This window comes from Manihot esculenta, chromosome 2 (assembly GCF_001659605.2).
Source record: "Manihot esculenta cultivar AM560-2 chromosome 2, M.esculenta_v8, whole genome shotgun sequence".
Lineage (NCBI taxonomy): Eukaryota > Viridiplantae > Streptophyta > Magnoliopsida > Malpighiales > Euphorbiaceae > Manihot > Manihot esculenta.
The window spans coordinates 2,342,060-2,356,572 of NC_035162.2; the positions used below are offsets into that span (position 1 = coordinate 2,342,060).

The following is a 14,513-nucleotide window of genomic DNA, read 5'->3' on the forward strand; positions in this document are numbered from 1 at the left end:
ATAATAATAATAATAAATGAGCCAATATTCTATAATTGAACTGCAACTAATTTAAATAGGGCTTACATAAAGAAATTAAGATCAGACTAATAAAGCAAGAAATCTGAATATAATGCTTATGTGATTTTTCTTTCTACATCTGTTAATTTCTTTATATGCTTGATTGAAAAAGTATGAATATGTTGATCCAGATCTTACCTTATCGTATCTCGTATATCGTGGTTAATTATCTCGGGAAAAAATGTATTCCGGGAAACCCGTAATTCTCATAATTCCTTAAAGTGTCGGGATATGTGCGAGTCAGTGAGAGTCCTCTTCTTTGTTTATTTATTCATTCTTCAAATTCCTCTAGTTTCCAGCTCAAAATCAAATAAGCCCAAAAGCCGCGTGTAGCTCTCTCTTTCTCTTCTCTTTTCAAGGGGAGAGAATTTTGAGGCTCTTTCCCCTTCAGCGCTTCGATATTTTCTTCTGCGATTCAACAAACCAAACCCCTTTTAATTATTTGTCATGCACTGCTAATGCAAGCAAGCAATCCTTTACAGCGAGACCCTTTTGGACTTTTTGGATTCTTGGCCTTTATACTCTACTGAAGTTTGTCTTAGCTTTGAGAAAAAAAAAATTGTTTTAGTTGTCAGGATTTGGGGACAGAGATATGAGGGCCGAGGATCAATCGATGTCTCTGTTCGGGATTTCTCTTTCTGTTCGACCTAAATGGCAGCAATTCCTTATTTGTTCTTCTGGGTTCTTTTTCGGTTATCTTGTTAATGGCATTTGTGAGGTTTGTTTAATTTTTTCATTCGGGATTTTATTTTTTCTTATTGTGGTCTTTTTTTTTGTTCGACTTTGATGGGTAATTTTCATCTGATGCTTCTTTGCTTGTCCAACACCCCCCCCCCCCCCCCCACTCCCACCTTTACGTGCAATGTTCTCCTTTTTGGTCTACTCTGTTTGGTAGCTGAGAAAACGATTTTTCTAAAGTTGAAAAACATGGTAGTGGTAGACTTGTTTACATGACAAAAAAAAATATTAAAAATATTTACTTGTTAAACTTCTCTCTTCTCGCTCACATTTTTTTTTCTCCTTCACCAAACAGGTGATTCAATGGCATGCTTAAGATCATCATTGAGTAAAAAATGAGATGCTATTTCCTTGTTCTTTTGCACTGTTTTATTGGTTTTGACTACTTCTTTTATCTAAGATATGAATATTCATAGATTTGATAATTCTTCGCTCGTCAATTTCAGGAATATGTGTATAACCGGCTTCAATTCAGGTGCATCATCTTTCCTAAACGATCAAATATTACTTAGTGGCTGGTTCTCTTCTATTATTCAAGTTTTAAGCGTAAATCATTTGCTGTTTTTGATTTCAGCTATGGCTGGTATTTCACTTTTGTGCAAGGATTAGTGTACCTTGTTCTCATATACTTTCAGGGTTTCACCATTAAGCAAATGGTGAACCCATGGAAAACATATGTGAAACTCTCAGCTGTTCTTATGAGTTCTCATGGATTGACCAAGGGCTCCTTGGCCTTCCTTAACTATCCAGCCCAAATCATGTTCAAATCAACCAAGGTAAATTTGTCTCGTCGTGTAATTTCTTAATAAATGCTATTGTCGTCTTAGCTGATGCTTACTTGTATGAGGCTGCCTGATTTTGACAATTTTAGGTACTACCAGTCATGGTAATGGGTGCATTTATTCCAGGACTGAGAAGGAAATATCCATTTCATGAATACATCTCTGCTCTGCTTCTGGTTATTGGCCTGATTCTTTTCACCTTAGCAGATGCCCAAACTTCTCCAAATTTCAGTATGATTGGTGTTGTAATGATATGTGGTGCTTTAATTATGGATTCTTTAATGGGGAATTTGCAAGAAGCAATTTTTACCATGAATTCTAACACAACTCAGGTGAGCACACTTTCTCTTGCAAAACAAATCCAACTGGTTGGAAGAAAATAATTTCTTTTTTACATTAATCTCTATTGCATTCTTTTTCTAACAGATTGAGGTGCTATTCTGCTCAACAGTAGTAGGCTTGCCTTTCTTGATTCCACCAATGATATTGACAGGGGAGCTGTTTAAGGCTTGGAATTCTTGTTCTCAAGTAATGAATATTGTCTTTATTTTAATATCTATATTTATATCCATGTATGGTACACTCTTCTGATTTTAATAACAATGACTTTGGAGTGGTGTTGCATTAACGTGCCGGCCATAAACAGCTAAAAGTTTACCTAGGAGAAATCAATTGCCCCACTTCATTAGTATATATATTGGTGAGCAGGATATGCTGACTTGGTCAAGCTTCAAATGGTGATTTTTTTTTTTCCTTAGTTGGAGGTTCTACAGTAATATAATATTTTAATATATATGATCATGAATGCAATATGCTGACTTGGTCTAAGGTTCTACAGTGTGAATAGACCCTGCAACAAAAAAAATGGAAATATGTTATAAATTATACCAAAAGGGAAAAGCAAAGCTGTGATTCAGGTTGCACAAAACGTGTGTGCTACTCATAAGGGTGAATGGGAACAGATTAAGAATTTCTGATTGCATGGTTTGGTTGTTTGGTATCTTCTTTATAAAGACCCAGACCAACAAAGACAATATATGAAATTTTAATTTGTTTTGTAGTTTACATGTTGACTACAATCATGGTTTATATGTTTGGAGTAATCTGTTTTTTGCCAATTGCAGCATCCTTATGTGTATGGGGTTCTAGTATTTGAAGCAATGGCCACATTCATTGGGCAAGTGTCTGTTTTATCACTCATTGCTATTTTTGGGGCTGCAACCACTGCCATGGTATGTATATTTATATCCTTTGTTTTTGTTTTTGTTTCTTTTTTCCCCCAGTTTAATGCCCCACTTGGAGGACGAGTGGGGGAATTCCTCTGCTTTTTAGAAGGGTTTGAGTGCCTTCTGTTTTCAGGAGAAAAAACCTCAATATATTACATTCTTGGACTGTGAAATAGTAGTGGTGGACATAATTTTAGTACCGTGAATCTTTCTTTTATAGTGTTGGCTACGATGGCACTTAATGAATATACAATGTTGATTTAATATTATGGGATGTTGACTCAATCGTCATTGAAAAAAAATGTAGTAATTCCCCTGTTGAACTTTTAAGGGCTGTACCGTGCAATTTAGATTTTTATATCTAACTGGTGCATTGGATTTCTGCTTTCATGCAGATAACAACAGCTAGAAAGGCGGTCACCTTATTACTGTCATACATGATATTTACAAAGCCATTAACAGAGCAGCATGGGACAGGGCTACTGCTCATAGCCATGGGAATAATTTTGAAGATGTTGCCAGATAACCAACCCCCCAAGAAGCAGCAGGGGAAGTCTCATTTGAAGGAAGTGAAAGGTGTTGTTGATAATAGAGAAAGTGAAGGAGATGAAGAAAATCGGCCCTTAGTGTAACGAATGAAGATGAAGCTCATGTAGTTTATTTGTCTGTTCGTTCTTTTTGTTTCTAATATAATCTTTTGGTTTCTCATTTAACTCAAGGGGTAGTCAGAAGATAGAAATGATAAGTGACATAAGTAAGATCAAGGGAAAAGAGAAAGAATAGAGAAACTAGCCAAAAGCAAGTTGTGATGTAAATTCTTATGGTGAAGTTATTATTTATCAAGTTTTGAAAGTGGATTTAATTACTATTTCCCTGAGTGCTGGCTTGAAGCAACTTTTTTTTTTTTTTCATCTGGTTATAGTGGCTTTGTAAAAGGTAATTTATTGGATGAAAAATTCTTACGTGAACCCGGTTACTTTTGAACTCATATACTTGCTGGCGACCTGTTGTGAAAGGGCAATTTGTAGTAGCAGTGGTGCTTGTTCAAAACGAAAAGAACAGGCATACAGTCTGAACCCCCGTTCACCAATGGCCTTATGTCGCGTAATGGATTTGGTTTAATATAAAATTAATCAGTGAAATATTGGAAGTTGATTCATTTTAGTTATTTACTGGCAATATATAGAAATGAAAAAAAATAACACTATTTTGGTTTCTATTTTAATGCTTATATAAAATTTAAGAAATAATTGAAATAAAAATAACTTTTTCAATTAAATTTTCCACATGGGCGTTCTGGCCCTAGCCCAAAAGTTGCAATACTGATTGAGGATGTGGGCCCATTATAGCGCCGAGCAGGCAAGTGTCCCAAGTGCCTGTGTGACGCGGGGAGAGAGCCAACACGACTGCGGAGACCCAATGACGAGATATCGAACGGTTCCAATTGAAAGTTATTTCCCCACCTGATCGGACGGCCAAAAATTATCCCCACTTTTAATTGAATTACCTCTCCTTTTTAGCATGGTCAGTATTATTGGCCTGAATCAAAAGCCAAAGAAAATTTCAAAAAAACCTCTTTTGTTTTTTTGGGTTCTGTTCGCTGCTTTTTCAATCCTCACCGTCACCGATAAGAGGAAAAAAGGGGAACAATCATGAAAGGAGCCAAACGTTTCGCCGTGTCAGACGCGGCGGCGGACACCAACGACACGGCTGTGAGCTTCACTCTCCTTTTTCTCTTTGTTCTACCTTTGTTTTCTTTTTCTTTTTTTGGGAGTTGTAGAAAACCCTAATCTAGCTCTCCTGTTTCATCAAATTGGTATTTTCTCTTCTATCTTTCTTTTTTTTCCCTTTCATTTTTTGAGTTGTGATATCCATTAAGGTTGGCGGGATGTTGGGAAGGGGTTGGAAGCTTTTAACGCGGGGATTGGTATTGGTTTTTCGATTTCTTAGGTAATATTGGTGAAATCAGGTTAAGTGAGTTGATAAATATTTTTATGGCTGCTAGATAGTGGGTTTTGATATTATTGATAAAGCATGAACGGCTTTGCTTTTAAGTTATTATGTACATCTGTTTCAGTTTGTTAAGCTAGTATTGGATCAGCTTCGAGCTCGATGTCAGCTCTGCTTTTAGGACTCTGAGCTGTATTTAGGAGAGTGAAATAGAAGTCCTTGTGTAGATTCTAAATGCGATTACGTTTCTTTGTATGGGTGAAAATTTGTTCTTTCAGATAAAATCTATGTCTATATGCTATGGCAGTTAGAATTGTATGTTTTGATATTCTGTACAGGAAAGCCTTCAAAGAAGTGCTGTGTAAGAGTATTAGTGTTTTCTTTTCAAGAATGTGGTAGAGTTACCCCATTAGCTATGGAGACATGAAAGTAAAAGAAAACTTTGTGACAATAAAACACCATGGTTAAGTCATTTTTGTTAAGAGATGGCTCCTTTAATTCCAGTTGTTATGAAATGTATGGGCCTCTAACTTGAGTATTGTGCCTATAAAACATCGAAGATTGTGTTCTGATATTTGCAAGATGCAAGAATGTGTATGTGTTTTTGCTGCTTTTTGAGGCTTCACTTATGTTTTAGAAGCTGAACATATGTATTTCAATGACATTGCAGCTCGTGAATAAAAGAATAATGACACCATCTCAGCAGCAGTTGACTGCAACTGTACCTTTGGACTTACACCGAGCCGAGTCTTCTCGACAGCATGTGAGAGCTCTAAATACTCAATTTGCCAGGTCCACTTTTTCTTTAGTATCACAACTTTTTTGATGGAATGATTAATCTCTTCTAGTTTTACCTTCTATATTGTGATTAATGTTTACTAGAGGATTTCATCTTTTTATACATTCTTCTTTAATGTCTTCTATTATATTATCTCCTTTTTTATTTTCGAATTCTATTAATGGGTCTATAATAAGGTATATGTTTCTCACTACCAAATGTCCGTTCTTCTATTTGTAATAGTTGGGTGCAAGCACAACTGAAGAATCATCCAGATGAAATTTGGGAAGATGGGGTTCGAGACTACCTAGCTCATGCTTCAAACATTATGGTATTATATTACCTTTTTAATCTACTTGACATGTGTTGTTCATTCTCTTCTTGTATATAGCATGTCATGTTCCACTTTTCTCTTATTGCAGGAGAAGTTCAGTGATGTTGTGAACTGGCTCAAAGCAAATGCTATAAAAGGAGGAACTGCTGCTGAATCTCTTGGCGCTGAAAAGAAACTAGTGCCTGAGGTAAAGAATAATGATAGTAAGATATTCCAGGTGAAAACTGGATTAGTGACGCCGAGCACAAATGCAAGTTTTCCGTCATCATGGAGCTCTGGTATATTATCCAACAATCAAAGTTCTGGAGGAGTATTCTCTAATAGCCAAAGCTCTGGTATGTTTACCAGTAGCCCAAACTCTGTTTTATTCTCCAACAGTCAAAGCACTGGGTTGTTCTCCAAGAGCCAGAGTTCTGGATTATTCTCCAACAGTCACAGCTCATCACTTTCTTCTGTTAACCAAAGTACTGGATTGTTCTCCACCAGTCAGAGCTTTGGGGGTTCCTTCAGTAATCAAACCTCTGGATTGTTCTCCAGCAGTCACAGCTCTGGACTTTCTTTTACTAATCAAAGCTCTGGATTGTTCTCCAACAGTCAGAGCTCTGGACTTTCTTCTAATAATCAAAGCTCTGGATTTTTTTCCAGCAACCAAAGCACAGGAGTGTTTTCCAGTACTTCAACCCCAATCTTGTTTGGTATGTACTATACATTACATTTCTATTGTTTATTACTTGTAAATCAGTGGCTTTAAGATGCTGAGTTGGAAATATAAGCATGTGAAGATGACAAAATTACATTTGTGAACTGAAGTGGTGGTTTTGGTGGGGGTTGATTCTGAAGGAAGTATCATTTTGGTACTTTTAATTCTCGTGGATGGTGTAGGTGAATTTAAGTTCTTCACATACTCAACATGTAATAGTGTAAAGTGTACTAAAAAAATTATATCCAGAGGGTCATGGTATGCTATTATAATTTACAAAGTTTAAGCCTAGTGTTCTAGAGGTTGCAAATCTTCTAAATTTTCCTTGACTAGCCAGCTGTCTGCTGAATCTGCTCTCCTCAGCACTTCACAACTGTCTCTTTCTCCTTTCTCCTTTCTCCGTTTGTTTTTGTGGAGTAACAGAGTATGGCATGCATGCAAGGAGGAGGAAAAAGAAGTGGTGTTGGAGTCAGTGAGACTTGCATGCACAAACAATTCTCAGATACTGGATTCAAGAATGACAATATCTGGCTGCTTGTAACCACATTTTTAGCTGATGGCATCAATGCACATCACAAACCTTAGTTATTAAATGTAGGAATTTATGATGAATAAGCTCTATTAGATGTATCAATAGTTGCATTTTTTTATATGGAGCTGAGCATGTTTCTTTATTGAGTGTGAGTTGAAGTCTAACTCAATCTTCTGTATCAGGAGGTCAAAACTCAGGTTCCGCAAACCATAACACTTCGGATGATGTTGATGATGGTGAGACATGAAACTTTTGTATTGTTTTTTTGTAATTTTGTGTTTCTTTAATTCTGTTACTTGCATGAACTTAAACCCCGTCTAGGGTGTTTGTCTTTAATTCTTTGTTCTCATCATCCTAGTGCACAAAATATAGTTGCAAAGTTTGCTCTTCTTTTTAGCAATTGCTTAGATTTTATGTGCCAATGATGTTTGAAAAAAGATGTTTTAAATACTTGAAATAGAGTAGTAAGTAGTTGGTTTTCAGATTTGTGCTTCATGTTGGTTTCCTTTCTTGGTGGTATTTATCAATTTAGAGTTCATTTAAACAGCTCATTTGCAAGTCTGTTAAATTTTTGACATTCAAAATAGCACAGGATAATGCCGTCAGTTGCTTTTTTGAAATGTTCCCATATTGCCCAAAAGATACCCACCACAACTAACACCAAAAAAAATTTTTTAAAAAAAAGAGGAAAAATAATAAGAAGAAGAAAACACAAGCAAAACACACTGAGCTGCTTTTCCCCCCCATTTATCAGAGAATGAGCCAGAGCAACCTAGCAGCCCTTCAGTCAAGAAGTCTGAAGAGAAGGGTATTGTTGTAGTTCATGAAGTCAAGTGCAAGCTGTATGTCAAGGTAAAATGTACTCTATGCTTTGTTTGTGGCGTTTAAAGCCCTCCTTTTTTCTGTTTAATCTATTCACTTCACCAATATTTGCAATGGAGGGTGAAGAATATTTGGATAACTCACGTTGGGAGAAAAAAAAAACTGTTTGAAGTCATCTATATTTTGCTCTTTGAATGAGTAAATATTTGGTTTTGCTCCTTCTATATGTCCAGTCAAGTGATCCAGCAGATAAAGACACATGGAAAGACAAAGGTACCGGGCAGCTTTCTATCAAATGTAAAGAGGATGTGGGCACGGGTACAAAGGAGTCCAAACCAACAATAATTGTTCGAAATGATGTATGTGCCATTACAGATTCATATTGGATTCTAAAATACTTATTGATGATATAATTATTATCCAGTTTGCTCTCCTCTCCCCCTGCTCCTCCCTTCTGATTGATTGCAACAATTATTCCAGTGTTAATCATTGCACCACAAAGGTTACTTCAAACCATCTCTACTAAAACAATATATGCTTACTTTTTGGCTGCATGAGTTGATTTACTTTCTGCTCTGTTTTGCTGATGGCAGGCTGGAAGAGTGTTATTAAATGCTTTGCTATATCCAGGAATCAAGACAAATGCACAAAAGAATTCCCTTGTTGCAATATTTCATACTGCGGTAACCCGTTTTATGCTGAACTTTTGCACTTTGTATTTTGCTAGGTTTTAGCTATTGCTTGTAGATCATATGCAGGCCTCTTCTATTTTAGCATATTGTGTTTATTAGTTAGTTTAGTTTCAGTATTTCTTTGAGGATTATTTAGTTATATTTAAATAAATATCCTGTGCCTAGCTTGTGGCTTTTGAAGGTTAGATGGAGGGTCTAGATTAAAAAGTTCCAGCTGTAATTAAGGGGTAGGTCTGAATATGTGATGTGATGTAATACCGATATACCATTACAAATAGTTTTTTAAGACCACAATTTTGTAGACAGTTTTTTTGAAACCCAAAATATATATCTCTCATACAGCTTCAAACTAGCGTATCGGAATGTAAGTTTTATGCTATTTCACTGCGTTTCACCACATCACTGCATCTAATGGTTAAATATTAATAATACTTGAAGGTGTGCATATTTTCTGTTCTCTTGTAGCGAAGTGGTGAGTATAAAATGCATTACTGTCAGCATGGGCCTGGGGCTAGGAACTCCCAGACTGCTAAAATTCTTTAGATAGCAACTCTTGACTTTTCAAACACGGCTTCATTTGAGAAATTTAGATCTTTCACTGCTTTCATTTTTTGTTCTGTGGTCCTACAGTTTATACACTAGAATGAAATGTATCAAAACTTCTGTTCAGCTAAATCAGTAACCACAATATTTTTTAAATGTTTGTGTTGTATTTGGTTAATGGTTGTGTGTATGAGAAGCACTTTTTGCTCAAATATGAGATTCAATGTCTATACTATTTTCTGGTGGAGACTAAAAAGTAGTTATTAATAATGAAAATTTCTATGAAAAGGTGGCGATTTTAGTTGATAGAAATTATGGATAAGCCAGTAATTTTTTGAGTACATTGTATTGGTTGCTGTATCATGAAACTGAAATTGGCTTTTGTAGGGCGAGGATGGTGGCAATAATGATAATGTTGTGGCACGCACCTACTTAATTAGGACAAAAACAGAGGAGGATCGAAATAAATTGGCAACAGCAATACAAGAATATGCGCCTGCATCATGAGAGTTGTATGACATGATTCTTAAATTTTGCAGTGATAATGTTTGTTAGGAACTAAGCCAACTTGTTTGGGAAGCCAAAAATAACCGGGGGTCAATTTTTCATAATTTGGACCCTATGAATCAATTGTATTTAAATTACTTGTACCATGAGAGAGGGAAAAAAAGAAAGATCTCTTATTCTGATCTTAGAATTATTGGTCGTATGGTATGTTTTGCTGTTAAAGGTTGGATAACAGTTCTATTTGTAATTTTGGGGAATGAGAGCACGTGATCAATGCTTTCTTATTCAAGGGATGAAGACTGGTTGTGATTTGATGGAATTAAAGCTAGACTGCATCTTGTAATGGCTTTTTTTTTCAAAGGCTCGGATTTCCTCTTTTAAACCTGTCATTCTGAAGACACACATAGTGGTTGTAGTTTGCTTTTCCAACAATAAAAAACCTGGAGACTATCTTGAAGCAAATAGCAAAATAAATGCACTTTGTACGTTAGAAATTGAATATAATAGTGCAGTCCAAGTGATGGAGAAGTAAAGCTAGACTTGCCTTATTTGATGAGTTGCAAGACCAAAGTCTGCCAATTTGATAGGTGATGACGAAGACATGGTGCCTAAGAGTATTCCCTGGCGTCGAATCTCTGTGCACAATGCTATTCTCGTGACCACTTATGCCTAAAAAATTAACCCAAGCGTCATGTTTTTGGAGCCGCCCAAGCTTTTAAGTCGGTGATAGTGCTCTTGTCACGCACGTACCTCCACCAGCAGGTGGACATGGTTATCCCCTCGTACCCTGCTTGAAGATTTTCGACAATCTAGTCATTGTTTCAGTGTCAAGCTTCATACTCTGCACATCTTCAGGTGCGGCCAATCTATGCTTAGCAATAGATTCGCAAGCCAAAACCTGACCAGTAGCATGCTCTTAGGATGCAAATCATTCCCATCTCAATTAATCTTTTAAATTTGAAATTTCAGTAGCATCCACAATTGTATGAGTCCGGTTTGATGCTTTGTAACATTTGCAAGACGCTAATGAAGGCTCGTCGATGTCATACATATTGGGAATGTCCATAACAACAAGGCACAATCCTAATTACGAGACAACATTAATAAAAAACCACACTTTATTTTCAGCTTTGTTACCACGACTAACTTAGATGTTATTTATCCCGCTGTAGCATCTGGGTTAGCAGAATTAAAGACATTTGAGATTCATCCTGCAAACGCCAATCTACACAATCACGCACTGAATCAACGTCCAACAAGAGATACCCTTTTCGCATAGCAAACCTCCCCTCAAGAAAAACAATGTGGTAAACTCTGTGTATAAAGCAAACCCACAATTCCCAAATAGAAATTTCTGAAGGCATAAATGCTGCATCAATCACCTAGTTCATGGCAAAGATTTTAAGTTTCAGTAACTTTGTCCAGATCAATGAATACACATATTGTAGGTTAATGCGACAGCCATATTTTCAAATTTGCTCAAACCCAAACTCGAGCTAAGTAGTGAAATTTCCTCCAGATCCATGTGCAATCACTGGTGAGCTCCCAAGTGGAGACATCATTTATTTCTTCTTTATTCGGAAAATCTATTGTAATATTTGTACATATTTTGTTTTGTGGTAAATTGTAGAATAACTTACGAAATAGTGTTTTAATAGGATACCTGCCAGTTCATGTCAATGTGGGTCCATGATAGCGTCACTATGGAGCCCCTTTCTAATTAAGGTGGGTCCTGAGGATTGCATGGTTTTCCACGTGATCATTCGAGAAAGTGATGTAATTATGGTGACAGGGATTTTTGTTATGCTTCTTTATTGGCTTTTACACCTTTATAAACTTTATATCCACTTCAGGTTCTTTTTAATATAAGTCGTACTTTATTTGAAAAAATAATATAATAATTACTGTATTAAATATTCTAAATGTAAAAAAAAAAATAAAATAAACATAATTGAGAAATTACCAACAGCAAAACAAAGAACTTACTCTCATGAAGGACTAGAAAACTTTATTAAACCTTCAAAAATCAGATTGGTGAATTTTTTTCTATAAATGCTCAAAAAATACAGTACAAATATAGTATATAAAAAACATTAAGGAAATTTTCTTTTTTTTTTTCTTCCAAAGATCATGAATTTTGCTTTGGCTTTTCCTTATTTATGAGTTATGTTGGCAACTGTGTGCTAGGAGTAATGACATTTTCAATAATTCTTGCACAGTCAAGTCCTTATCAGACTAGACTTAGCTATATCTCTCATGTCCAAAAACATGACAAATAAAATTGAAGTAGGGTTTGCGAAATTTTACAAATCCAGTCTATCAATTCTGTTAGTTATCTATTAAAAGCTTAATAATAAAGTTTGAAAATTATATTTTCTTATTTGACATATTGATTTAGAAGGTGAAGTCCAACAATTTTGGATGATCAATTCATGAATTATTTAGAGTATTTTATTTATTTTCATTTAGCTTTTGAGATTGAATATCTTTTTTTTTTCAATCAGTATATGTATTAAATTATAATTAAAATTAGTAAGAATTAAAATATTTTTATAAATATAAATTAATAATAGAATATAAAATCAAACAATTGTAAATATTCAAAATAAAATGGAGCATATAAATGGCAAATCTCAGGGTAGGTACGAAAATTTTTGGGGTCCAAGACAACACCGTAAAGGTTACTGTCCAATATTTTCTGGGCCCCTCAGATACACGCCTGCCACGTCATGCCCCTTGGACCCACATGTTTTATCCTTTCTTAAAACTATATTAAATATTTAAATCAAATATATTAGTTAAAAATATTTAAAATTAATTAATATTGAATTTTAATAAAAACTAAAATAATTTTTAAATTAAATAATACTTAATGTTAAAACAAAATTTTAAATTACGGTGAATGATTTTTTTAATAATAATAATATTTAAAAATTAAATAATAAATACTATCTTATCGATACTGATGTGCTGCAAGAAGTGTAAAAGCACATGATTGAAAGAGAGAATGAAAACAAGTATTTTGAGGGAATTAAATAATTAGTTTTAATAAAATTCATTTTATGTTATATATTAATTATAATTGTTCTTGAATAATTTACAAAATGCGTTTACCTACAATAATTTTGAAGGTTTTATGTGATTATATTATTCAAATTAAAGTATCTTTAATTTAAGTATAATAATTATTATAAATGATAAAAACTATTTTAATTATATTCATCATAATTAAATTTTACTAAATATTAAAAGATTTTTTGAGCGATTTTTTAAAATAAAATAATATTAAATAAAATTATAATAATCGATTTATTTATTATTATAATATAAAAAATAAAAAATAAATAAAATTTATAAGACAGTGAGAATAATATTGTAAATGGTTACAAATACCATTATTATTATATTATTTAGAAAATGTGATAATGAAGGGTTGGTAATAATATAGGTAAATGTAAAATTAAAAGAAAAATCTTAATTTTAAATTATCAATTGAAGTTTAATGATTTTTTTTTAAAAATCACTTACAATAATGCCGTGGGAGTATTAATTTATTAAAAATATTATTCCTTTTTAGTAAAATGAATTTACTTTTTAATGTAAAATTTTAATCACATGTAGTACACACATATTAATTAATTTCATGTTGCGGGATGTGATGCGTATCACAAGCGTGTAGCCGATTTCATGAATGCGTTCCCAATGCGAATGAACGGCTGTGATGGAATTTGTGTTTGTTGTATGAGACCTTAGCCGTTACGGTTCTGCGTTCAACCAACCCCTGACTTCCCTAAACTCGATGTTGTATTTGATTTTACTATCTTACCCATTTGACTGTTGTTTTAGCTTCCTCTGAGAATTTAATCACTGCTCCACATTTAATGCCCTCAACCATTCCCATTAACTACAAAACTACCCTTACCCTTCTTGTTTTGAAGTTGTCACTCTCTCTATCCGTCAATTCAACACTATTGTGCCATTTATATATAAACTTCTGTGTTTTTTTTTCATAAAAATTTAACTTTCAGAATGGTCTGAAATTTTTATCCAATTCTCAATTTAAATAGGGAGGAGTGTGAATTTTTTTTTTCATAAATTAAACCTGTGAAATCTGTGAGTGCATTATATATATATATACTCATATAAAGTCTTTGTGTCTAAAAATTTAAAAGGAAAAGTACATGCAAAAATAATATATACAAATTTCAATTTTAAATTCAAATTATATTATCGCTATTCGAATTTAATTAAAATTAATTTAAATTATTTAAATTTATTTTAAATGTAATTATTATTATTAAATAAAATTTGAATCTATTTAATTTTATATATTTTAATTAATAATTTATATATAAAAAATATTTTTCATTAATAATCTTTCATTTAAAAATTTTAAAATTTGAAAATAGATATTTAAATTTTAATTTTAAAATGAAAACATAAACAAATTTATAAATATAATTATAAAATTATTTTTATATTAAATTAATTATTTATATAAATAAATTAAAATAATAAATACACCATATTTAAACTCAAACCCGACTAAATTCATCATAAATATTATATTTTAAATTTAAATATTTTTCAAATTTAATTATAATTATATATCCTATTATAATTATATCGAAATAAGTATTCAAAAATACTTTATTTTTATTTTTTTAATTTTTCTTTTTTAATTTTCATCTCAATTCAAATTGTTTATCTATTTTTATTGCTATTCATATATTATTTTCTTATTTAAATAATTTTTTTATAAAATAAAAATTTTAATCGTTAAATTAGTTTAAATGTAATCAAATTGAAATTCAACCACAATGAAATGAAAAGAAATGTATTATTTGAT

General features: G+C 33.1%; 2 protein-coding genes across 6 annotated transcripts; both read left to right on the forward strand.

Annotated features, from left to right (window-relative positions):
- The first annotated feature begins 350 nt into the window (after window positions 1-350).
- On the forward strand, window positions 351-3,681 carry LOC110610086 (UDP-galactose/UDP-glucose transporter 4). The gene is made up of 7 exons (XM_043953929.1): window positions 351-778; window positions 1,245-1,273; window positions 1,373-1,574; window positions 1,670-1,912; window positions 2,007-2,108; window positions 2,705-2,812; window positions 3,202-3,681. The coding sequence occupies exons 1-7, from the start codon at window positions 653-655 to the stop codon at window positions 3,436-3,438; spliced, it is 1,047 nt and encodes a 348-aa protein (XP_043809864.1). The 5' UTR covers window positions 351-652; the 3' UTR covers window positions 3,439-3,681.
- A 644-nt stretch (window positions 3,682-4,325) lies between these two features.
- On the forward strand, window positions 4,326-10,024 carry LOC110609422 (nucleoporin NUP152). Of its 5 annotated transcripts, none has more exons than XR_002487036.2 (9): window positions 4,326-4,518; window positions 5,427-5,548; window positions 5,778-5,865; window positions 5,957-6,563; window positions 7,283-7,336; window positions 7,855-7,952; window positions 8,156-8,424; window positions 8,516-8,605; window positions 9,545-9,599. XR_002487036.2 is itself a non-coding variant. In XM_021748983.2 (9 exons), the coding sequence occupies exons 1-9, from the start codon at window positions 4,459-4,461 to the stop codon at window positions 9,662-9,664; spliced, it is 1,365 nt and encodes a 454-aa protein (XP_021604675.1). In that variant the 5' UTR covers window positions 4,329-4,458; the 3' UTR covers window positions 9,665-10,024. The 5 variants fall into 5 exon arrangements, 4 of the variants coding, with proteins under 4 accessions (XP_021604675.1, XP_021604677.1, XP_043809863.1 ...); XM_021748983.2 differs by having other exon boundaries at window positions 4,329-4,518; window positions 8,156-8,281; window positions 9,545-10,024; XM_021748985.2 differs by having other exon boundaries at window positions 4,469-4,518; window positions 5,427-5,519; window positions 8,156-8,281; window positions 9,545-10,024.
- The last annotated feature ends 4,489 nt before the right edge of the window (window positions 10,025-14,513 follow it).